General features: G+C 34.2%; 2 protein-coding genes and 1 long non-coding RNA gene across 3 annotated transcripts; 2 read left to right on the plus strand and 1 right to left on the minus strand.

Annotated features, from left to right (window-relative positions):
- Window positions 1-1,487: 1,487 nt before the first annotated feature.
- On the minus strand, window positions 1,488-6,953 carry LOC107894767 (benzyl alcohol O-benzoyltransferase). Its single transcript, XM_016819988.2, has 3 exons — window positions 6,756-6,953; window positions 4,851-5,102; window positions 1,488-2,457 (listed from the first exon to the last, which is right to left on the minus strand). Exons 1-3 carry the CDS (start codon window positions 6,951-6,953, stop codon window positions 1,522-1,524), a joined length of 1,386 nt encoding a protein of 461 aa, XP_016675477.2. The 3' UTR covers window positions 1,488-1,521.
- Window positions 6,954-10,305: 3,352 nt separating this feature from the next.
- Window positions 10,306-11,008, plus strand: LOC107894407 (uncharacterized). The gene is made up of 2 exons (XM_016819684.1): window positions 10,306-10,598; window positions 10,708-11,008. Exons 1-2 carry the CDS (start codon window positions 10,306-10,308, stop codon window positions 11,006-11,008), a joined length of 594 nt encoding a protein of 197 aa, XP_016675173.1.
- A 2,730-nt stretch (window positions 11,009-13,738) lies between these two features.
- Window positions 13,739-14,721, plus strand: LOC107893106 (uncharacterized). Its single transcript, XR_001682722.2, has 2 exons — window positions 13,739-14,160; window positions 14,443-14,721. It is a non-coding gene; the product is annotated as an uncharacterized lncRNA (long non-coding RNA).
- The last annotated feature ends 10,616 nt before the right edge of the window (window positions 14,722-25,337 follow it).

The following is a 25,337-nucleotide window of genomic DNA, read 5'->3' on the forward strand; positions in this document are numbered from 1 at the left end:
ATGTAACGATTACATATAATGTATGCATTTGAGCCAAAATCGAGTCTCAACCACCTTTACTAAGGTCTAGCCAAGGGTCAAAACACACAGACTCACGAACAAATAAAAAATCCAACACAAAACCACTATTTACGAAATAGCGCCTCACAGCTGTGTGCCCCGGTAGTGTGGAAGTGCCTAGGCTGTGTTGGAGGTTAACATGCCCACGCGAAGGAGGCACACATCCATATGAGGAAGCACACGCCCGTGTGAGAGGAGGCATACAGTTGTGTGTAGGTGGCACACGCTTGTGTGTTTAGGGAATACTGTCGTGCGGATAGCCCGTGTAACTCTCTATCCATGTGTGCTAAATTAAGGTGCAAGACTGACAGGGCGTGTGTCCAGGACACACGACCGTGAGAAAATCGATAAAGAATCCCTAAATCCCCAAAATTAGCCACATGACTATGTGGTACCAAAGTCATCCCAGAACTATAACTGCCAATTCTACAAGGCTGTGTGAAGTGGTACACACCCGTGTGGTCCTCATGTGGTCACGGAACCACCCTAAAATAGCCTAAAAATTGAGTTTTTTATCACTAAATCGACCCTAATCAAGGCATTTTAGAAACCAACCATAACACACTAAATTTCAGGTAATTATAAAGGACCAAGCCTTAATTGCTCAATTACCAAAACACAAAAAAGATTATTGAATTCCACAGCAAATCGATACCAAATTACACAATTCAGAACACACACGAAATTACCGAATTTCACAAAATTGAATCAACAATTCGCAAATAAATTTAAAGAGGCTCGGATCCCACACCTAGATCAATCAGAACACCTAGAAATCAATTAACGCACGTCGACGACCACAACACGAACCTAAAATTTTTGTCAACGAAAAGTGCAAATGAACTAGCAACAACCAAATAGGAATAGGATAGCGCACAGACACTGACTTGACGACAAGGAAACTGAAGTTTTTTTATACCACAAAAAATCATTCTTTTTAAAAGAAAATAAAAAGAAAAACAAAGGAAAATAATGGCGAGGAATGGAGGAGAGGAGACCAACGTGAAAGAGAGGAGAAAGTGAAAAAAACTAGAAAAAAATTATAATAAAAATAAAAATAAAAATAAATAATTAGTTCTTAAAACTTAAAACAAATTTAAAACTTTAATAAAAATAACTCCCCAATCACACATGAGGACTTGAACCCAAAACCCCAAGGTAAATTAACATACAACCAACCACCAGACCAACAAGCCCATTCTAACATTAAAATGTGAAAACTAACCCAATTACTCGACCTACTCATTGACCCTTACTTCAACCCTCAAATTTTTTAACCCTAAAATCTGGGGTGTTATATAGGCAAATATAAAGTATGTTAATATCATGTTTAGGCCCGACCTAAACCTAACCTATGAGCATTTCTACTTGGAGTAAATTTAATAAAAACTAATTGAAATGAACTAAATGTTGCAATTGAATTCAATTCTTTATTTCCCTTTATTTTCTCATCCCTTTCTTTTACAAAGCAGAAGAAATTGAATTTGATTTACTCTTTTTACCCTCACTTGCTTGGTGCTTCAACAGGTTTTCCAATTCCTTAGCAAACCTTTCCACCGCTGGAGCTGGCAAACAAACTAATGCCACTCTTCCAACTTCTCTTTTTGTATTCTTGGTTGGCATTAACAAGCTTATCAACCCAACCTCTATCATTGGCCCTCCAAACACAGCCTTACCCCATCCGAAATCTATATCTTCCAATCCGGCCTTTGTTAAATCTGATATCATGTACGTACCAATAACATTCGGGATATGGATTTGTTTACCCCAAGCCACCATTAAAGCTGCCACAGATTTCACATATTCCTCTGTCACACTTGCTTTCGCTTGTTTTATTAATTCCATTACATACCCTAATGGTTTCCCATGGAGACTTTTAACTGTTGTTATTGCTGCTGGAAAGACAAACACATTCCCGTAATATCCAGATGGGAATGAGGGATTGAATTTAGAGCGTGCATTAACAACGCATAACATGCGTACCTCTTCATCAGGGTCAAGATTTATAGCAAGGGTTCGACAACTCCATAAACAAGCCGTTATGAGTTCAAATGTGGTACAACGGCGAAGGTAGGGAGGTAGGAGGCTACGAAGAAGTGAAACTTCTGCAAAGCTAAAGGAAAAGAAATGTTGAATCGGATTGTCAAGTGGAAAGATGGTAATGGGGGTGGTGACAGGGGCTTCCATTTCATCATACTCGCGGTGGGTAAATATGATTCGTGCCGGGTGTCGAGCATCTAAGAGATGTCTTTCCCAAATGGGTGAGATCAGGTGAGTGGTTACGCCTCGTGCCATTTCACCCAGGGTAAAAAGGAATTGTGCTAGGCCAGCTCCATCACTCATGACATGGTTGAGACGGAGTGCGAAGATGAAACCACCGCATTTCAACCGCGTTACCTACTAAGCAATAAACTAATCCTAGTTAATTAACTTCATAAAAGAAAATGTTAGGTTATTAACTAATATGAAAAAGGAAAAGGAATAAATGGTGACAGACGAAACCACCACAGCCTAATTAATTGCATCCAATTAAATTTGTGTTGTCCGCCTAAGTTGGATAAATACCAAAATTATACATGAATTATGATTTAATTTGTAATTGTATGTATGAATTTTGATTTTGTACAATTTTATACATGAAATTTTTGTTTGATCCAATTCTTGTAAATTATGAACACAATTGTTGATATAACATCATTTTATATTTATATATTGCATACATAAGTAATTATATTTATCTAATATAAAAATAAATTGATGTATTTATTTTTTTAAATGTGTATGATTAAATCAAAATTAAAGTTTCAAGTATACATTTGAGCCATAATTAGAGTTTCATGTGTATAATTAAACCAAATTAAAATTCATATATATAATTATACATTAAATCAAAGTTTATGTATAATTTTAAAATTTATACCATCTAATTTATTTAAAATTTCTTTTTCATTTACTACATCCTTAGAGGACATGCGTAGAGTTTTAAAATTCCAATATAAATTTATCAAATAATTTTTGGTTAAAAAATGTTTCAAATTTATCAAATATGTAATTAATATAATATCTATTGGCTTAATTTTATAATATTTAACAAAAATGAATAAATTAAAGTTGAAATCTCACTAATTACAAATATTTTCTTTTAAAAGAAAAAGCATTTAGCAAGTTAAATAAATTTTATATTGATTTAAGATTTCACTCACCTAATAAATTTTTATTTAATCAAATTTATTTGACTTTTATCTATCACATATATATGATCACCCGTTCAAAAAGAATGCTTGATTATTCTTTTGGATTTTATTTTTGCAACTGCATATACATGGATATATATATATATACACACTATATTTCAAGGGGTTGATTGAGTTGGTATCTTTTTATCAACTACGTAAAATTAGAATTTTTTTTTATATTTTCATATAAAATCTAGATGATGGGGTTGGAACTTAAAATATCACGACTTTTAATATTTTAATTTTATCATTTCAACAAAAACTTTATTTGTCTTTTATATAATTTTTCTATATTTTTTTTGTATAAATATATTTATTAGATAATTTTTTACCTACATCGTGAGTGTGTCATAATGTAGTATGTATGTGTATATATATACACACTATTATTTAAGCATTTAATGAGTTGATGTAATGAGTAGGTCGAGCACAGACTCAATTAAGAAAATTATAAAAATATTTTTTCGTATTTAAAATAAGTTATAAAAACATGCATACGGAGAGACATAAATCCACACCAAATACATTAATAAAATATTTAATTTATCACTAAATCGAAATTTTATTTTAATTTTTATACATATTTTACTATACACACCTAATTATATAGGTTATTAAGTTTTTCTTTTCTTATACAAGATATATTATGGCAAATCAAAATAAAGTATGCTGCTGGTACAAGTGCGAGATTAGATTTATTTGAAGACTTTAAATGTTTTTATATAAAGATTGTAGTTAGGTATAATATAGAACTAAAAATGTTTGAGATTTGAATATTAAAGTCACTTCTTAAAAGTGATTAGATAAATTAAACTAATCTCAAGTTTACTTCAACTTAAAATTAATGTCTTAGCACTACGTTTAATAAGAGTGTGAAAATATTGTAATCCACCTTGATCTCAGTACACTAATTAACACTAATCATTTATCTAATTGTGAAATTCCGTCCAAGATATTATATAAATTTTCCATTAAAAAGATTAAATATCATATGACTTCTGTCACCCAAACTTTTGACGGTAAGTTTTACAAATTTTTTTATGTCAAGGGTAAAGTACAGTTTCATTTTGTTCACCTAGTTATTAATTTTTTTATTTAATAATTTAATTTTTTGAAATTAAATATTTTAGTTATTTTTACTGTTAATTTATTAACGGAAGTATAACATAGGCTTTTTTTTTATTGTTCTAATGACAAATTTAGCGTTTTAGATCTAATTCTAAAAATTATAAAAATATTTAAAAAAATTTAAGAAAATTTTTATATATACTTTTTTTAAAGTTTTGTAATTTTTATTTACTTTTTCTCATCAACCATGCCCGTTTTCTCATCAATCAAACACATGAAAAACTCATAAATTAAAGATATTTTTTTATTCAATCTCTTTTAATTTATTCTCTTTCTTTTTTTTTCTTTTCCTATATTGTTTATCTCAAAACTTAGAAACCCAAAAAAATGCAACAATAGAGATAAGATTGTTGAATTTAAAAAAAAAAAAAGAAAAACTCTCACATACACATTGTCATATAGCATAATTAATTGGAACATTATTACCTGAATCAACAGCAATGCGCAATTCAGCATCCCTTCAGAACCAGGAATATTATAAAGGAGCTCATCGAAGCAAAGGAATGGATGGCGAAGTGGTTCACCAAACTGTTCAAGTGTAACATCAGCATCGGCTTTTATAAACATCACACCCTCACCGGTGCAATCCACTATAAGCTTACCATTAGCCCCTTCTCTTAATCTACCTGCAAATGGATAATAACACACTAGGGTTTGTGCAAGTGCCTCCCTAATAACCTCAGCTGGATCTTTTCCTTCCATGGAAGGTTCATATTGATAAAACTTGATTAGCAGAACTTGAAACCGCAAACTCGCTTGATCATCAATGTCCGATAACAGTTTTTGTTCACGTGGCATAGGCTTAGCAGGAGCAACAAGTTGTGGTTCACAACGTCAGACAGTGAACTTAAGGGGAATGCTGCAAGGTGCTGCCATGACACAAGGATGTGAGATAATAGAAAAAGAATAGCAAGTATTTGGTCTTAATGAAGTGTTTGAAATGTTTTATATAGGAACCAAAGTGTAGAAATTTGAAGTTTATTTTAGGGTAAATTATACCAACTGTCACTCAACTTTGGGGTAGCTGACAAAACAGTCACTCAGGTTTCAATTCAGTCACTCAACTTTCAAAAAATAACAAAACAATCCTTTTAATCAATTTCCATTACAGACGTAACGAAAAGTTGACATGTCATTTAACTGGCCACGTTGGCATCCTAGTTGTCGTTTAAATTATACCAATTGTCCCTCAACTTTGGGGTAGCTAACAAAACAGTCACTCAGATTTCAATTTAATCACTCAACTTTAAAAAATTTAATAAAGAAATAGAGTAAATTGAAGGGAAAAAACCAATTATGTCGTTGAATTCATGATTGACATGTTTGCCCGTATTGAGATGACTATCACCTCGTGATACGTGTCCAATCACCTTTTCTTCATCCTATCATTATAATTACAATAGTCAATTTTGAAGAAATTTATTTTACATAGTAAATAGGGGCGAAGTCAAAAAATATTTAGGGAATTAAAATTAAATTGTAATTTTTAATAGTTTATATCTTTATAGTTTTTAAAAAAATTAAATTAAATTTTTATCATTTTTAGAAGGGACTAAAGTGTAGTTTTATATTTACTAATTTAAAATTTTTAAATTTTTAAAAGGCCTAAATGGATCATACATGTAAAATTTAATAACTAAAAAAAATTCGGAAACAAATGAAAGAAAGAGAGGACCAAATTTTTATGTGAATTTTATATATTTATGTACCATCTTGCGGTCTTCATGATTCACATTTCACATGCTACATTTATGAAAGTTTTGGCCACAAAATTTAAGTGGCTATTCTGCGACTTAAGGGTTATTTGGACTGTATTTAGAGCCATCCTTTGTCGTATTGAGATGATAACAGTGCACCCATAAATGGAATATAAAGAGTAAAATGTGATTCATTTATTTTCATGAAACGTTTTATGTAATTCAAATGTTAAATTAAGGTAATTTGATAAATTGAAAAAATTTGTGTTAAGAAATTTATATTTAAAATTAAGTTGTAAATATATCTGGTATATTATTTGAAGTTAAATATATGAAATATAATTAGATTACTTGATAAATTTAAATTTAAATTATATTTTTTATTTTACATTTGTGTCTCCTTTTTTAAAGCATCCCGTCAGAACTAAGAACATTATAAACGAGCTCATCGAAGCAAGGGATGGTGGGTGAAGTGTTCACCAAACTGTTCAAGTGTAACATCAGCATCGGCTTTTATAAACATCACACCCTCACCGGTGCAATCCATTATAAGCTTACCATTAGCCCCTTCTCTTAATCTACCTACAAATGGATAATAACACACTAGGGTTTGTGCAAGTGCCTCCCTAATAACCTCAGCTGGATCCTTTCCTTCCACGGAAGGTTCATATTGATAAAAGTTGATTAGCGGAACTTGAAACCGCAAACTCGCTTGATCATCAATGTCCGATAACAGTTTTTGTTCATATGGCGTAGGCTTAGCAGGAGCAACAAGTTGTGGTTCACAACGTCGGACAGTATACTTAAGGGGAATGTTGGAAGGTGCTTCCATGACACAAGGATGTGAAATAATAGAAAAAGAATAGCAATTGTTTGGTCTTAATGAAGTGTTTGAAATGTTTTATATAGGAACCAAAGTGTACAAACTTGAAATTTATTTTACATCGCATATGTAAATTGTAATGAAGAAAGAGATAAAATTGAACAAAAGAAACCCAATTTTAATGTAAAATTATTTTATCTATTTATTAACTTGTTGGATTCATGATTCACATGCTAAATTTAGTGGAACCTCGGCCACAAAATTTTAGTGGAAGGCTTTTGGACAGCATTCAGAGCCATACTTGTATTGAGATGGCCGTCATTTCATTAATACATTCATGAAAGGAATCCCCGTACGAAAGCTAAACTCGATTCATTTAATTCCATAACTCCACACGTTTTACATAATTAAAATGTTAAATTAATGTTTTCCTTAACTATCAAGCGAGCTAAATATTACCACAAATATAAAATTTACTAAATATTTGGTCTAACTAATGACACAACATTTTTATATCATTATAATATAATGGTAAACTTGCAGATTTAATTTATTAAGCTCACATTTGGGATTTATCATGAGCTAGCGCATATACAAGACAGACTCACATGTTAACATGATTACATGAAATTTTCTTTAAAACACTTTTCTAACACACACATATATTTAAATAAAGTTGGAATGGATATTTTTTAAGAAAAGAAAATCGAACTCAACATTTTGGCCAGAATAATTAAGGGTATTTGTAACACCCTGATTTATTAAATCCTTTTTTTTTTTTGAATTTTGATATAAGTAAGTATTTATTTTAGTGGTTAAGTGTTGTGGGTGTGGGTTGGAGGTCTTGGGTTCAAGTCCTACATTTGGAAATTCTATTATTTTTGTTCCTAGCTTTATTCTTAATTGCGGGATTTATATTTTCGATCAACTTATATCAAAATAAGCTTGTTCGTTTAGTGGTAAAGTGTTAGCTTATTCTATGGTCTTATATTTAAATCCTCAAGTGTGTGTTTGACAAGAATTTTTGCTTCGGTGTGTGTTGCTTGTGTAGTAGAAGTTGGATGGAATTGATATTCTGTGGTAGTTGGATAAGGTTTAGTGAGTCAGATTCTGTGGGATTCTGTTGGTAGTAGGCAATTTCGAATTTTAATTTTTTTCTTTTATTGTTAGTTCTCAAAAATTCTCTCTGTTTTTCTTTTTCACGTTCCTCTCTTTCTCTTTACCATTCTTTTTCTGACATCTTTCCTCCTCCTTGTGATTTTGTCCTTTTTTGGCTTCCCTTCTTTGATTCTTTTCCATTGTGTTGCGGTTGTGGGCATTGTGCATTCAGGTTCTTGATCCGTTCTGAGTAGGTAAGTTATTGGGTAGGTGTAGCTTTATTGTTTCATGATTGGTGATTATTAGGGAATTTTCATTATTCTTATAACGAAAGGATTTCTGTTGATGGTGTTCGTTTAATTCTTGTTTAGGGGAAGGTCAAGAAGCAATTGGTGCTCCTCTAGGGATTTGAGTGTTTGGTGATTACTGTTTGTTGGCAGTGAGTATATTTGAGCATTGTACGGATTTGAGAGGCAAAGTTCGTGGTTAATTTTTTTGTTTAAATTCATAAATCGTTTGCTAAAATAATTGTTGGGATACTATTTTTAGATTCTAGTTATCTTGTGGGAGCATTCGCATCAAAATCAAGCCAGGTGTGTAATGAGAAACTCGAAAAACGAAAATCAGTGAAAGCCAAAATTGGGGCTTGTCGATACTACACAGCCATGTGCCCGGCCATGTGCAACACACGAGTGTGTGACAGGCTGTATGCGAGGCCGTGTGTGACACAGGGGCTAGGCCATTTTGGGTCATGTGGGTTACATGGGGTGTGTGGGTCATGTGCCACGCCGTGTGGGCCCAAATTTTAGAACTTTCCCTAGGGTTATACATGTTGTCTCAACCAACTGTGGGTTTTTTGTAGTGTCGGTATGTGTGGTATAAGCCTTAAAGCATGAAATCTGTCACTCTGTTAGATTGGAATTGACGTAAGTAATATCTACATTAGTATTGTGTAAAATGATATGTATGATTTGTTCTGCTATGTATGAGCATGTTTAGTATTCATTATACAAGTATGCATATGTTATACGTTCTTGTATCTTTTGTTCTATTTTATCTGATGCTCTGTTTGTATCTGGCTATGGGGCGAGTTATGTTTTATGAGGAGAAAGTATTATTTGTAAGGCAATATATATTGCCAATTTACTAGCAGTAATGTTGTGACTATTCTGAAAAGTGTTGTATGAATACTATACGGTGTGTAGGGCTGGTTAGGTGTTTTATACCCAATGTGGTGTGTTGGGATGGTCGGAGTTGGTGTATAGAGGATGGGGGTAGGATTATGCATATTTGTATTTGTATGATTATGTTATAATTCTGATTCTGCAAAAGATTTATGTCTGAATCTGTTCTAACATGAAACTGAATCTCAATTTCTGTTTACGTATGCGTTTCATACTGAGTTATCAAAACTCACTTTTTATTTGTCTATTTCATTCAAGTAACTCTCAAACTTAGGCGAGTCGGTGCAACAGAAGCTCGGATGTAACCACTTAATCATAAAACTCTATTTACATAAATTTTGCTTAATTTTCTGGTTTTAAGAGTTTTTTAATTTTGGGACTCTCTGGACATTTAGGTTTAATTTCATTTTTCAATTTTTAATTTGGAATATCTTGCATGACATGTGGTAAAACGATTTACGAAATTAACTATTTTCGAGAAAACAAACTCGGGTTTTCAAAACATAATGACTTAAGAACTTCTGCTGCAAATTATTTGTTTAAATTGTTGACGGTTTAATAGGTAAGCACATCAAGATGTCTTTAAATAAGTCAGATTCACAATATTTCATTGTAACATTCCTAGATTCAGCCATACCGCCTAGGCCGAGTTTGGGGTGTTATATTTAGTGGTATTAGAGCTAGATTGCAAAACCCGAGCTGTGAAATTTTGGGTTCAAAATTTTATTTGTAAAAACTATTTTTTCGAGTAAAGTTTATTTTTGAAATCTGAAAAGTAATTATGTGGTACACTGAGTCTCTGGTGCCGGTCCTATAAGTACTTCTAACTTAGAAATACTTTAGTTAGAAAACTTTAAAATGACTAAAACTGCATTGAGTTACTTAAAGACTGAAATTTTTGAACTTTCTAAAACTACTTCTGATAATTATTTGAAGCATAAGATTCTGTTTATAAATACTGAAATTGATTCATAAAATTTTGTAATGTAGATAAAACTTTAAATACAATGAGTATTTGTGGAACACGTGGTCGTAGTACTCGTGGGCGCCGTAGAGGGACTCGAGCTTAGTTATCCTCGATGGGCAGTATGCCTAATTTGGATATGAGCGAGACTTTGACTACACCTAAAGCTGAGACTAGGTCTCAAAGTTGCTTGGTTAGGGACGATGCATTGTCCCAAGCCATGCTTAGAGTGTTGGAGATGGTCGTTGGACCCTGTTTTGGTTCTGAGAGCCCTGGGTCAGTAACTGAACGACTTTGGTCTAATGGTACTGAGCTGTTTAAGGGCGTCACTAGAGTCGCCACGACTGTGGCTGAATACTGGTTGAAAGCCACTGAGAGGATAACGAATAATATTGATTGCACCCATGAGTAGAAATTGAAAGGTGTAGTATCTTTGCTTTGGGATGAGGCATATCAGTGGTGGTTAACGGTTGACGGGGGTACTCAGCCAGATCAGATTAATTGGGAATATTTTAAGGCTGCCTTCAGAAGAAATATATGGGGCGAGTTATGTTGATGCTCGCAGACGTGAATTCATGAACCTCGCTCAAGGGGATAGGACTGTGGCTGAGTATGAGGTCGAATTTCTTAGATTGTGTCAATATGCTCGTTGGATGGTGGCAGCTGAGTATAAGAAATGTGTCTATTTTGAGGATGGTCTAAAAGATAATCTGAGAGTCCTGATTGCTCTGCAGAGGGAGCGGAAGTTTACCGTTTTGGTAGACAATGATAAGATCATCGAAGAGGTTAAGTGTGTTGAGCGCCAGAATACAGACTAAGAGAAAGGTAAGAATGAGAGGGATTCGAAGCCCTCTAGTTCTGTTCAAAGGCCTAAGAAATGGGCCAGATCTGATGGGCCTTCTAGAGTTAGAGTTCTAGTTGCTCCTACTGTCCGTGCAGTGGTTATGGAAGATGCCATCTGGGCGAGTGTTGGAGGAGGTTAGGAGTGTTTTTGCGATGTGGTTCAATGAAGCACAGTATTAAATATTGCCCATAGTATTCCGATGAAAGACAAGCTCCAGCTTGTTCAGCCTCAGGGAGTAGTTCAGCAGCCACTTTATCGAGAAATCTATTCTCCATGACAAGCTTTTCTATTTAGCAATCAAATGTGACTCAACACCTTCTTTCTTTGATGAAAATGTAATGCAATCAAAACAAAAGAAAGCATGTTAGTACAGGAGAAATAAACAAAATAGAGTATCTATTCGGGTGACCACTAGGGGTTCGGAGTGGCTCTACCTAGGGTGGGCTCTTAAGGCTTGCTATATAGGGTTTGGTTCTAAATAAAGGGTACCTGAACCAACAGATTCCTCAATCTTCACCCATTATAAGCTCATATGGATCGAGTTCAATTCAGGGGAATACATTTCCCTATGGCCATGCGGAGATGAAAATCTCAAGAATACATAGGTACGGATGTATCCCAGAAGCAATCCACTAGCCCATGCGGAGGTGAATACCTCATGAAGGCATAGTTTCTCACTCCCACTTAAAAGGTGTAACCACAACGATCATGCACTGTAATGCAAGGGTATTCTACGAGACTCAAACCATAGCAACCAAAAGGATCACAAGCAAATGAAACAAAAGAATCATGATTTTTCAAATCAAATTTTCAATTTTCGACAAAAGGACAGAAAATAATCAATTTTACGGCTTGACTCTCTTAATGGCTCTTAGTAGAGTCACCAAGTTGTCGAAACCATTTATTTATTTATTTAAAAAACAAAGATCGACTTAAAAACAAAAATAGAGTCGCCACCAATCCTTTTTGTTTAGGTGTGATCGGGTCACCTTGTGATCGATCATTTTAATAAAGCATTTGGATTTATTAAAACAATGGTTTCGGTCTACGAATTTCTAGAAAATGAGTTTGGGAGTCGGTTACTCACGAGGAAGGATTAGCACCCTCGTAGCACCCAAAATTGGTACATTATTGATTAATTAATGTCCTAATGTTGAAAATTTGAAAAGATTTTAAAATACAACTCCTTTAAAAATGCTTGGATAACTCAAGTTGGATATTAAGATTCTCTTGTGCTGAAGGAATAAAATATCATATCCAGCACGTTAGGATACAATATTCCAAACCCTCGATACCAAGATCATGATTTTCAAAATACATGTATTGAAATTTTAGAAGGATTTTGGTTATTTGGGTCAACAAAAAAATCAAAACCCAGTACGTTAGGGCACGATTTCTCGAATTTTCAAACACGAAATATTGTCTTGTTTTAAGAAGCTTTCAAATAAGCGATTATAAGACCTACTCAAAACATACTTGTTTGGTTTACTTAAGGATAAAAGACAATCGGTATTGGGCAAAAGTTGAAATTATAATCACGATGCGATGACAAGAAATAAAACAATAATTGCAAGCACGACATTATAATACATGGCAATAATACTATACAAATGAATCATAATCATATGAAAATAAAGTACATACAATGGCAACACATCATACATTATACAAATTCTAATATTAATACTCGAAGGTCAATGAATTACAAGACAATTTTAAAAGAAGTACCAAGTAAATTAACACAAATAAAATGTAACAAGTTTTAAAATAAATAAGAATGAATAATAAGAAAGAAGGGAAATTTGAAATCATCAATATACAAACAACAAATTACATGTAAAAATTTTAAAAGCAGGTAATATATGTGAAAGTTTAAAATAGATATAAATAAGGAATAGAAATAAAAATAAAATAATATGTTAAATAGTAATATATGAAGGAATTTTGAAATAAATATTAAGTAAGAAGAAAATCAAAATACATAATATACACACTAATATAAATCTATCTAAATAAATAATATACATGAATTAAAAAAAACTTATTATGAATATATATATAGATAATAAGATAAAAATATTTGAAATAAACAAAAATACTTAAAAGAGATAAACTATATATAGATTTAAAAGAAAATATATAAACATAAATTGATTTAAAAGAAAATATATACATAAAATAATACGCAATCAACATAATAATGTATAAAATTATTTTAAATAAATATAAAACAAATTTTTAAAGCAAAGAGATATATATAAAATAAAAAAAATTATATAATAGAACAATTTAAAAAAACAATTATACAAATGAAAGAAATAAAAAATTAAAACAATATTGAATCAATAAAATAGTTTTAAAATTATGTTAAGATAATTTAAAAACAAATAATAATTTTTTTAAAAAATAAAAGAATTACAAAAAATAAAAACATAAACTAAAAACTTGATTGAAATAAAAATAAAATCAAAAGGACAATCTGCAAACAAATAAAATTACTAAAACAAAGGGAAAGACTAAAATGAAATGCACACCAATGATCAGGGATTTAAAATACAAATATTTCAAGTCTTGAAACACGACGTTTAAATAAGGACTAAGTTGAAATAGCGCACAAGTTTTAGGGGAGATTTAAAAACAAATAGAATGTAGTCTGGGTTTAATTAAAGGTCAGCGCAGATGGGGAGGGACTCATCGTGCAAATAGCCCTTCAAAGACCAAAACACGCGGATCCTAGCTATGTCTGGGTCGGGTCATCAGGTTACATGCCAAACGACATCGTTTTGGCCATTGGAAATCAGATTCAAAACGGTGTCATATAGACTAGTTATAAAGTCAAAATTTCTTTTGAAAAAAATCATTTCTGCTAAGTTTTTTTTAAAAAAAGAGGAATATCCTCTGTTTTTCTCTCGCCCTAGAACTACGCCCTTGGGGAACTGCCGAGTTTAGGTCATCGGACGCTGTCGTTAGAGGTGAAGCCTTTGGCCTTCGAAAGAAGAGTGAGAAAGAAAAAAAGGTCAATTTCTCTGAAAACTGTAGCATCTTCGACCCCTGAATCGAACCCTAAGGGGGTTCTGGTCTTGGCGCCGAAGAGAAAGATCGACGGAGGAAGACGAAACGCCTTCGGTGAGTGCGTACCCCCTCCTCCTCTTATTATTTTTCAATGTATTCAAATCTTTTTTGCTTTCAAATTTAGAAGGAAATAGGATAAAAGCGAAAGAAAATCACCTTTCAAAACTATTTGATTTTTCTTTTCTGTGTATTTTGAATGTATGTATTCGTAATACTTTTACTGTATACAATCGACCTCCCTTTTATAGAAAAATAGAAATTAAAATGGATGCAAATTTTCCTTATTTTCTTTTATGCTATTGCTCTCTTGTATTCTGTTACCTTTTCTTCTCGCAGGTTTGGCTGACGTGAAAGTGTACGGAGGCTGTACGAGGGTAGTGCATGGGGTGTACGGAGGCTGCTTAGTGGCTACTGCGGCTCCTAGCAACAAGGGAAACCCTAGGGCTTCCGTTTCTAAAACATTTTAGGCCATTGGGCTTGTTTCCGCTATTGGGCCACTGTAATTTGGTCTGTTTGGGGGGTTTTGGGTGTAATGGAGTTTTGGGTTTTAATTTGGGCTGGTAAAGGCTGTAAATGGACTATTTTGGACTGTTTTAATTTTGTGGCTTTTGTTAATTATTTTGTTTTATTGTTTCTGATGGGCCTGGGCAAATTAGGTTGCTTACACGCATCATTCGGTACACAAACCCGACCACGGAAACAAAGTACCCTATCACTATTCAGTCCAAAATCCGAAGTGTTGCCACTCTAAACCTGACGGAATCGTAACCTTAGAGGCTCTTCCCTCAACTGCTTATCTCGAATCTGCTCAATCCAAGTTGGCTTAACTTGCAACTCAACCAACAGACTCCCATCATCAAACAAACTAAGGTAAGCAAACATCGCCCTCAAATTGGACATCGCTCTTTGGCTTAGAGCGTCGGCCACCACATTGGCCTTACCAAGATGATACTCGATGGTGCAATAATAATCTTTGAGCAGTTCAATCCATCGACGTTGTCTAAGATTCAACTCCTTCTAAGTAAAGAGATACTTGAGGCTTTTGTGCCTCTAAATTTTTAGTGCAAAGATTACAATAGCCAACTCAAGGTCATGCGTCGGATAATTCCCTTTATGCGTCTTAAGCTAACGGGACACATAAGCTATAACCTTACCATTCTACATCAGAATGCAACCCAATCCAACATGCGTCGCATTACTGTATATTACAAACTATTTTTCAGATTCAGGCTATATCAGAACAAGAGCCTTGGTTAGAACAGATTTGAGCTTCTCAAAGCTCGATTGCTGTGCATCAGCCCAAACAAACGGCACACCCTTACGCAGAAGCTTAGTCAAAGACGCAGCAATCAAAGAAAACCCCTCAACAAAATACCGATAGTATCTCGCCAAACCCAGAAAGCTACATATCTTAGATATACTCTTGGGATATTTTCAATCCAACACAGCCTTAATCTTCCTAAGATCGACTCAGATCCCCTCAGCAAAAACTACGTGCCCCAGAAAAGTCACTTCACGAAGGTAGAACTCACACTTGCTTAGCTTAGTGTAAAGTTGCTTCTCACACAAAATCTGAAGCACTACTCTAAGATGCTCATTGTCGAAACCATTTTTTTATATTTTAAAAAAAAGGGGATCGACTTTTAAAATAAAGTGTGGAGTCGCCACCAATCTTTTTGTTTAGGTGTGATTGGATCACCTAATAAAACATTTTATTCCATTTAAATCAATTTTGGTCTACGCAAATTTAAAAATAGGTTCGGGAGCCAGTTACGTATGAGGAAGGGTTAGCACCCTCGCTTCGCCCAAAAATTGGTACCAGATTGATTAAGTGTTGTCTTTATGTCCAAGATTTTAGGAAAAATTTTGAAAATATGGTTCCTTTTAAAACATTTAAGTGGTTCAAGTTGGTTGTCAAAATTCTCTCGTTTCAAAGGTATATAACATCACATCTAGCACGATTGGACACGATTCTTCATGCTTTTGAAAACACGATTGATTTTTGACCCCGTGAGCTTATACGTTAAAAAATTACAAAAGGATGTCCAATTATTTAGTCCAACGAAGAATTGAAACCTAGCACGGTAGGGCACGATTCTTCGAATTTCCAAATATTGAACATTGCCTTATTTGAAAATTTTTAAGTAAACCATTGTAAACTAGCTCAAAACGCCTTAATTTTACTTGTAATAGAATGGAATAATTGATTTTTTTTTTAAAAATGGAAATCACAAAGCAACATTTGTAAACAACAAAAGAAATAATAAACATGGGATAATACGTACAACTAAAGTACAAAACTTGGGGCATGAAGATAATGTAACTTAATTTAACCAACTAACAAAACCAACAATTACATAAAACTAATCCAAAAAAAATATAACCAAATGAACGAAAAAACAATTGTTATGATAATACAAAAAACAAATAAATAACATACAACAATAATATATGGAATAATATAAAACAATCAATACCAAATGTACAAAACAAAAATAGAAATTAGAAGTCAATATGATACAAAACAATTTTAAGAAAGTGATGAATTGATGAACAAATAGCATATGCTAGAATTTGAAATATTTTACATAAGAACTAGGGATATGTATAAAAGTGAATAATACACACAAAAATTTGAAAAAGATCATCAAATAAATAAACATATAGAATAAATAATATATAAAATTTAATATATAAATGAATTTTAAAATAAGTATTATAAGAAGAACTTTGAAAAGAATGCTATACAAAACAATTTAAACGCAAAATTTATCAATAAGATATAATATAAATTATATTCATAAAAATGCTATGGATGTCAATATAAAATTTTAAACCAATGATGTACATATTAAAAAGTTTTAAGGTAAATGGATTATATAAATATAACCATATAAAAACATATAAAAGAACGTATATGAACTACTAACTATGTAATATGAAATTAATGATTGCACAAAATAATTTGAAATAAGATTTATTCATCCACAATAATTAATATACATGAAGTAAAAATCTTAATATAAACAATGCATATATAAAAGGATAATAATATAAGAAGATATTTGAAATAAACAAAATATATATTACCAAAATTAGATTTAAAAGAAACAAATAATATATATAAATAAAATTTAAACAAAATTATATGAACATGTTCAAAAGAGGATGTAAATAAGTAATTTGATATAAATTATACATATATATATATATAAATCAATGTATGAGGATAAATATTATATAAATCTCTTAAACATAAAATTACATAGAGAAAATTTTAAAATAATAATTTATATAATAAAACAAAAAAATTAAAAAAAACTAAAACAAAATGAAATTAAAAAAATAGTTCAAAATAATACGTTAAGATAATAGGTTTTAAAAAATAATAAATACATAAATAAATAAATCCCAAAGAATATAAAACATAAGCTAAACTTAATTGAAATAAAAACAAAATCGGAAGGATAATTTATAAATAAAACAAATCATTAAAATTAAGCTGAGGATCGGAATAAAACACGCACAAATGAGCAGGGATTTGGAATACAAATATCCCGAATCTCAAAACGCAGCGTTCAAACAAGGATTAAATTGTAACAATTCGTAAATCTCAGGAAAAATGTAAAAAAAATAAACAGAATCAAGGCCGAAAAATAGATCAATGCAGGAGGGGAGGGACTCATCGCGCAAATAGCCCTTTAGTGCAGAAAACACGCGGATCCTGAGGGCACCAGATCGGGTCGAAAATAGATCATCAGGTCATGCCATATGACGTCATTTTAAGGCCACTGAATTAGTCCTTAAACAACGTTGTTTTACATTGTATATAAAGAAAAGAAAACCTAAAAAAATCAGGTCACTTGGCCATTTCACAAAAGAGGCCATTCGACCGATTTGAATATGCTGCCAATTTCAAATCCCTTCGGAAATAGGGACTTTGATGGCCGGTTCATGAAGGTATGCCCCTCACTTTCCTCTTTACTTTTATACACAAAAGAAACAGTATCCAAAAACAAAGAAAAGAAAAAGTAAATAATCGGAAAAGAAGAACAATATTTGAAATCACCTTCAAAAATGATTTTCTCTCTGGTTGCTTTTTGATTTTTTTTATTTTTCATTCGTAATCACCCTTACAGTACACATATTCGGCTTTTTATAACCGAATAAGAAGAAATAAAATAGATAGAAAATAGAAAATAATTTTCTCTAGATGTTTCTGCTATATTTTGCTCCCTTTTGCTGTGATGGTTAGTGCTATTATTCTATTTTTGCAGGTAAGGAGGCCATGGTGCTGCAGACGTGGCGAGGCCGTTTGTGAGGTGTGACGCGAAGGCTTCCAGAAGCTTCACTGCTTGGGCTCCATGAGCCTGCCTTGAAATTAGACGGTTGGAGGATGGAAGCCATTGTTGCGGCGCGAGGGGCCTAAGGTTTCTGTCAAAAAATCATTTCTATTTTGGGCCTGAGGTATTTTGGGTTGTTTGGGTTAGTTGGGTTAGGTTTGGGCTTGTAATGGGTATTGGATCTCAATGTTTTTAAAAGGGACATTGGATTTATTTTTATTATTTTATATTTTGATTCGTTTTTTAGTTTTTGTGTAAGCCCGAGCAAAAATTGGGCCTTACACTCATCATGCTCCTCTTCAGTCTTAGAGTTTACCAAAATATCATCGATGAAACCACAAAGAATTGATCCAGATAGGGCTGAAACACTCAGTTCATCAGATCCATAAATGCGGCCAGTGTATTCGTAAACCCGAGAGGCATAACTAGGAACTCGTAATGTCCATAACGAGTTTTAAATGCGGCCTTATGCACATCCACCTCCTTAACCCTCAACTAATGATACCTTGAATAGAGATCGATCTTAGAAATCACAGAAGCCCCTAAGAACTGATCAAATAAGTCGTTGATCCTCAGAAGTGGATACTTATTCTTAATGGTCATCTTGTTCATCTGCCAATAATCTATGCACATCCTCATGGTCCCATCCTTCTTCTTAACAAGCAATACTGGTGCTCCCCAATGAGACACACTAGGATGGATGAAGCCACGGTCCAACAACTCATGCAGTTGAGCCTTAAGTTTCACAAGCTCTTTCAGTGCCATCCGATAGGGAGCGATAAACACCAGAGTTATACCCAGAAGAAGCTCAATCCCAAAATCAACCTCTTGATTAGGAGGTAATCCCGATAACTCCTCAGGGAACACATTCAGAAAATCCCTCATAGTTCTAATATTCCCAATATAAGAGTCCCAAGAACCAAAAACACCTATATAGGCCAAGTACGCCTCACACATTTTTCAGATCAGTTTCTCTGCCACTAGCACGGAGATCATGTTAGAAAAATAATCTCGATGCTCTCCGATCACAACCACCTCTTTATCTTTCTCTGTTCTCACAATGACCCTCTTAGTCGCACAATCTAGACTAACTCGATGCTTGACCAACTAGTCCATTCCCAGAATTATATCAAACTCCCCAAACGGAAGCTCCATCAGATCCTCTAGGAAAATCGTTCTTGCACCACTAAGGGTACATCCCTATAAAGTTTACCCACCCGAACAAACTACTCCAACGGACTCAGTGCGGTGACCTCACTAATAGTGCTCTCCACAGAAATCTCCAAAGTTTCAGATACAGTGCGAGCTACGTATGAGTGAGTAGACCCTATGTCTATCAAAGCCAAATAATGTACATAAAAAAAACGTACCGGTGATGAAGTTAGGAGCATCTCTGCCCTCTCAGCAACGTACAAAATAAATGAAAAAAGGCTTTCTCGCTTCAGTCTGACCAATACCTCTGCCCAATGCTCTCTGTCCATTGCCCATACCATTACCACCCCTAGTTTGACCACGACCTCTAGGTGGTTGCTGAATTACCACCCCAAAGCAAGAAAACTGTACCCTTTAATTTCTACTCGGGGTTACAGTCTAGGTCATCCATAATTCTCTCCGTGGCCTCCAGCCAATACTCGGCCACATTAGGGGAAAATCCTGTGACACCCCTAAATAACTCAACTTCAGTAGACCAGAGTCGCTCAGTTACCAACCCTTGGCCCCCAAATCCAGAATTGGGCCCAACGACCCTCTCTAATATCCTCAGCATGGCTTGGGATAGTGCGTCGTCCCCAGCCGAATAACTCTGAGACCCAATCTTAGTAGCAAGTGGCACAGGTGTCTTACTAGTGTCCAGATTCGGCATGCTGCCCTGAGATGAGAACTCAGCTTGAGCCCTTCTACGACCTCTACCTCAGCCTCGAGTACCACGTCCTCGGATACCTCATATGCTCATTGTCTAATTCGGTTTTATCTACATTAAGATTTTTATGCATCAGTTCAATATTTATTAACAGATATTTTATGCAAAGTTTATCAGAAGTTTAAGAGCTATTTTTAGAAGTTTTAGTTTCCTAACTATCTTTGTACCGTCTCAATAAGTACTATCTACAGTGTTGTAGAATAGTTTAACCAAGTACAGAAATACTCACAGGATCGGCGTCGGAGACTCGGTGTACCACATACTTAAACCAACTATTTTTTAAACCATTTTGCAAACCAATTCTTTAAAACATATTTTGGAACCCAAAATTCACAGTTGAGTTTTGCAATCTGGCTTTGATACCACTAAATGTAACACTCCAAACTCGGCCTAGACGTTATGGCCGAATCTGGCGATGTCACATAGAAGGGATTTTGAAAACAGTGCTAACCCGATTAAGCCTTAAACTTTTTAAAACCTTCAATTGCTTTCTTTGAATTCAAAACATATCTTCAATTGATCAACTTCTCTTAAAACATGTCATTTTAACGGAAGCTTTAGGAAACTCGTTGTTTTTAAGAAAACAGTTCGTTAGCTTAAATACCATCGTTTTTTTAAAAAAAGAAACGATTTTAACCAAACAATTAAAACGTTGAATCGTCTAGAACTAACCAATTAAAAATTGAAATAGTTCAGAGAGTCCTCAGAAATTACAAATCTCAAGTAAATCACAAACTTTAAATAGCCAAAATACTCAAACATAAATAAAGTTCACGATAAGTGGCCACCGCTGAGTCCCTTACTGCACCTGTCCGCCTAAGTCTGTAGGTTACCTGAACAGACAAACAGAGAAGGGATGAGTTTACGTAAACTCAATGTGTAACCTAGTAGAATTAAGCATGTAAACATACAGAATATTACAAATCAAACAGATTCACAACCGACCTAAGCCAATGTCAGATACAAATACAGATTCGGGCCAAAGCCCATTTTAGATACAGATGCAGTTACAGATATGCAATTAGACAACAAAATCCTATTCTCAGCCTCTACACACCATCTTCGACCATCCCTACACACCATGTGGTGTTTAAAACACCCATCCAGCCCTACACACCACACTATACCGAAATGGCACATATCAGATATAATGAAACCGAGCTGCCAGATATTAGGTATAAACTGCCTTTCAGAACACTTCCTTCATCATAAATATATCATCCTACCCCAATCACAGTATCAGATCATACATACAAAATCATCAGACAAATCATGCTTAATCATGCTTATATAGATAGATAACATATATACAATCATAGGCATGCTCATAATGATATTATAGTCTAACACATCGCTTGGTTTTAGGGTTAGATAGCATTCACTGACCCTATGATAGGCCCATAGTCGATTAGAATCACCTGTGCGACCCTACGAAATATTTTAGTATGATTGGCCCATATGCCCGTGTGGACCACACGCCCAGGTTGGCCTTACCTGTATGGATCACACGGCTTGGCCCAAAAACCCACACGCTTGTATGGACCACATGATCATACTGCAGCCTACCCGTATGGCCTGCACACTCAGTTCGGTTCAACCCATGTGGCCCACATGGCCATACTGTAGCCACCACACAGCTGTGTGCTGTGCACGACCATGTCTTTGTCGACCACACGGTAGTGTTGTCCTATACAGCCTACCACATGGGCGACCACACGCCCGTCTGGCGTCGACAGTGGGTTTTTTTTGCTTTCATAGAATCCTATTTTTCTGCATTTCGGGTAAACACACCTGGTACTGTTTCGATGCAACAACAACTCCAAGTACGCCAAAACCTAAAAATAGTAATCCATAGACCACTTAGAAGACGTTTAGTGATTCAACTCTTAAACCTGAAATAACACACAAGACTCATCGTCGACGAAAAGAAAATATTGGCACAATCCAAACCGTCAGAGTGGCTCTCCTTCACTACCGCCTTCTCCTACACAAAATTGATAGAAGTCAATCCATAATTACTCATGATGCCGTCAAACAAGATATACCTAAGCCCTGATGGGGAAATTGAAGTTACAAAATACTTAAAAACTTCATTTACCATTCGAACGAATAATAATAGAAAACTCAAAAATGAAGAAATTTCATAGCAAAATTGGCAGAATTGGAAATAGAATGAAATTTGGGAAAAAGGAAGAAGAAGAACTAACGTCAACTATTTTTGGGAAAGAGGGGAAAATTTCAGAAAAGAGAAGAAATTTAATTTTGAAAAAAAAAATTTTACCAGACTAACTCTCAAATCCCCTATTTTTCTCCCACTAATCCCCACTTTCAAAAACCAAACTCCCCCGAAACTCTTCCAGATAACAGAGCAAAAATTAATACCCATACTCCCGTTGAGATTCGAACATAGCACCTCTAACACTCCAACACCCTTACTGCTTAAAGCAGCAGGCTTATTCTGATATGGTTTTACAAATAATTTAATATAAGCCCACTAAGCAGAGGTAGGGCTTAATTCCAAAAATAACAAAATTTGCCAAAGCTAGGGCTTGGACTTGGGACCTCACACACGCACCTAGAACACTTAACCACTAAAGCAGATACACTATTGTGACACATTTTCACAAAAGTAGAAAGAGGAATTTTGGGGCGTTACAACATGAAGCGGACACACTTGCTTCTTTGGTAGCCCAGGTATCCTCTATGTCTTCTATGCTTAAGAACATAATTGTTAATGGTTTCAATGGTGTTAGATCAGTAGCCGAACCAGTTCGAGAATATTTCTTGTGAATATTGTAGAGATGGCCATTTCTTTGAAAATTTCCCATCAAATCAAGAGTCAAATTATTATATGGGCTATCAGAATTGAAATGGTCCGTAATCAAATTTTTACAACTCTTCATTGCAGAATCATTCAATTTCTGCATGAAGTAATCAATGGGCAGACCATAGCAACTTTGTTATGCCATTTCGACCAAATTATCTGGTGGGATATTCTCAACAAGTGCAACAAACCCCACCAACTGAATCTTCAAGTGATCTTGAGAATTTGTTGAAGGTATACATAGCGAAGAATGATACCACTTTAAGAAATCTGAAGAATGAAATAGGTCAGCTAACCAATGAACTTTGGAATAAACCTCAAGGTATTTGGCCAAACAACCCAGGAAATCCAAGAATTTTGGGCAAAAAACATTGCAAAGTAGTCTTTTTGCCAAGTGGAAAAACATTAGAGCCCAAGATGGTTGAGGTTCAAGATGAGCCTGTTGTAGCTCAAGACAAGGAAGAAGTTCAACCAAGTGTTGAAACTCCTGTTCCACAAAAGTTAGATACAGTGATCCTTGATGAGGTAAACTCTAAACCATTTAGTTCTGATTACCTAACACTCTTGTCAGATACAAAAAAATTTCCACAAAAGAGTTGTCCAGTTAAAGCTAAGATTCCACCACTGCCATATCCTCAATGATTCTAGAAGCAGCAAAATGATACTCAATTGAAAGAAATCTTTGATAACGAGGTGACTTTTAATGACTTTGATGCTGCTAAATCCTCAGATATAGTTAAAGACTACTTTGCTATTTCGAAGATGGAATCGCTGGCTTCTACAGAATTAGATCTCAATTATTTAGATGATCCATTAGAATATGTTCTACTAGCGGATTCACCAAGTGATAATGAAGACGAGGAATGTTTGTTTTTGTTAGAAGCTAAAACAAAGGGATTCACTCAGAAAGTTCCACTAGAATCATTAGAGTTATTATCTCAGGAGTACACACAATCAAAAGTGTTGATTGAAGAACCAGTCAAATTAGGATTGAATACTTTGCCTTTTCATTTGAAATAAGATTATATGGGTTTATCTTCATTTTTACTTATCATGATTTCTGTTGAGTTCACCAAGAATGAAGAAGAAGAGTTATTTGTTGTTTTGGAAAAGCACAAAAAGGGTATCGGATAGATTATTACAGACGTTCGAGTCAAAAAAGAATTTGTACGAATTACAAGAAGTTAAACATGGCCACCAGGAAAGATCATTCCAGGTTTTCTTTCCCTAATAAGATGTTGGACAGATTTGATAGTAAAGAATATGATTACTTCCTAGATGGTTGTGGTTGGTATGACAAATGGCCATTTGACACCAACATGGTCAAAGACAATCCTGAATAAAATAGAGGGAGTTCTCTTCACTTTCTCTATCGCTATTTTATATTTTTAGTTTTTTTCCTCTAATTTGAATAAAATGGTAAACTTAGATAAAATTTTATTTGGTTCATTACATTAATTAAAACTCTATCTAGGATATTGGGACTTAAGCAGGACCATCCGTGACCACTCCAATCTTTCCTAGGAGTATTTCCTAAGAGTATAATTTAATGTAATTTTTCAAAAACATATTTTTCTAAGTAGCCTAAAGAATTTAAGTATTTGTTTTGTTAAATAAAGGGTCAACTTTTAACCCAAGAACTAATTTCTTTGAGTTTTTTTTTAGCTTATTTGTTGTACAATTCTTAGGATCCAAAAAGGAGCTGCCATTAGGCTTAAGACACTACTAAGAAGGGAAATATCCAACCTTTTTTCGTACAAACCTATAGCCCTTACCTTGCTCCACCACCACGTCCAAGTAACCCAAAAGTGCATCTCACTTAACCCCTTAATGTTGCAGCCTTTAACTTTCTAAATCACCACCCTAAACACTATCATTCGAAGTCACCAACTACCACACCTAAACTATCATTAAAACCCCCACCCTCTTCAACTTTAAACCTTACCCTCAGCTACTCATCCACCTGCCCAAAACTGAAACCACCCTTAACAAAGTTCTTAAGTTCGACTCCAAAAGTCCCTTTATCTAGCACCATTCCATGAAGTGATCAGTTTGGTATAGTGGCTATACTGCAACACATGTAGTTGCAGCAACAAGATTACTAGAGATACTAAAAAATACGGGATGGCTCAATTAGAGATGCATT

This window comes from Gossypium hirsutum, chromosome A13, assembly GCF_007990345.1.
Source record: "Gossypium hirsutum isolate 1008001.06 chromosome A13, Gossypium_hirsutum_v2.1, whole genome shotgun sequence".
NCBI lineage: Eukaryota > Viridiplantae > Streptophyta > Magnoliopsida > Malvales > Malvaceae > Gossypium > Gossypium hirsutum.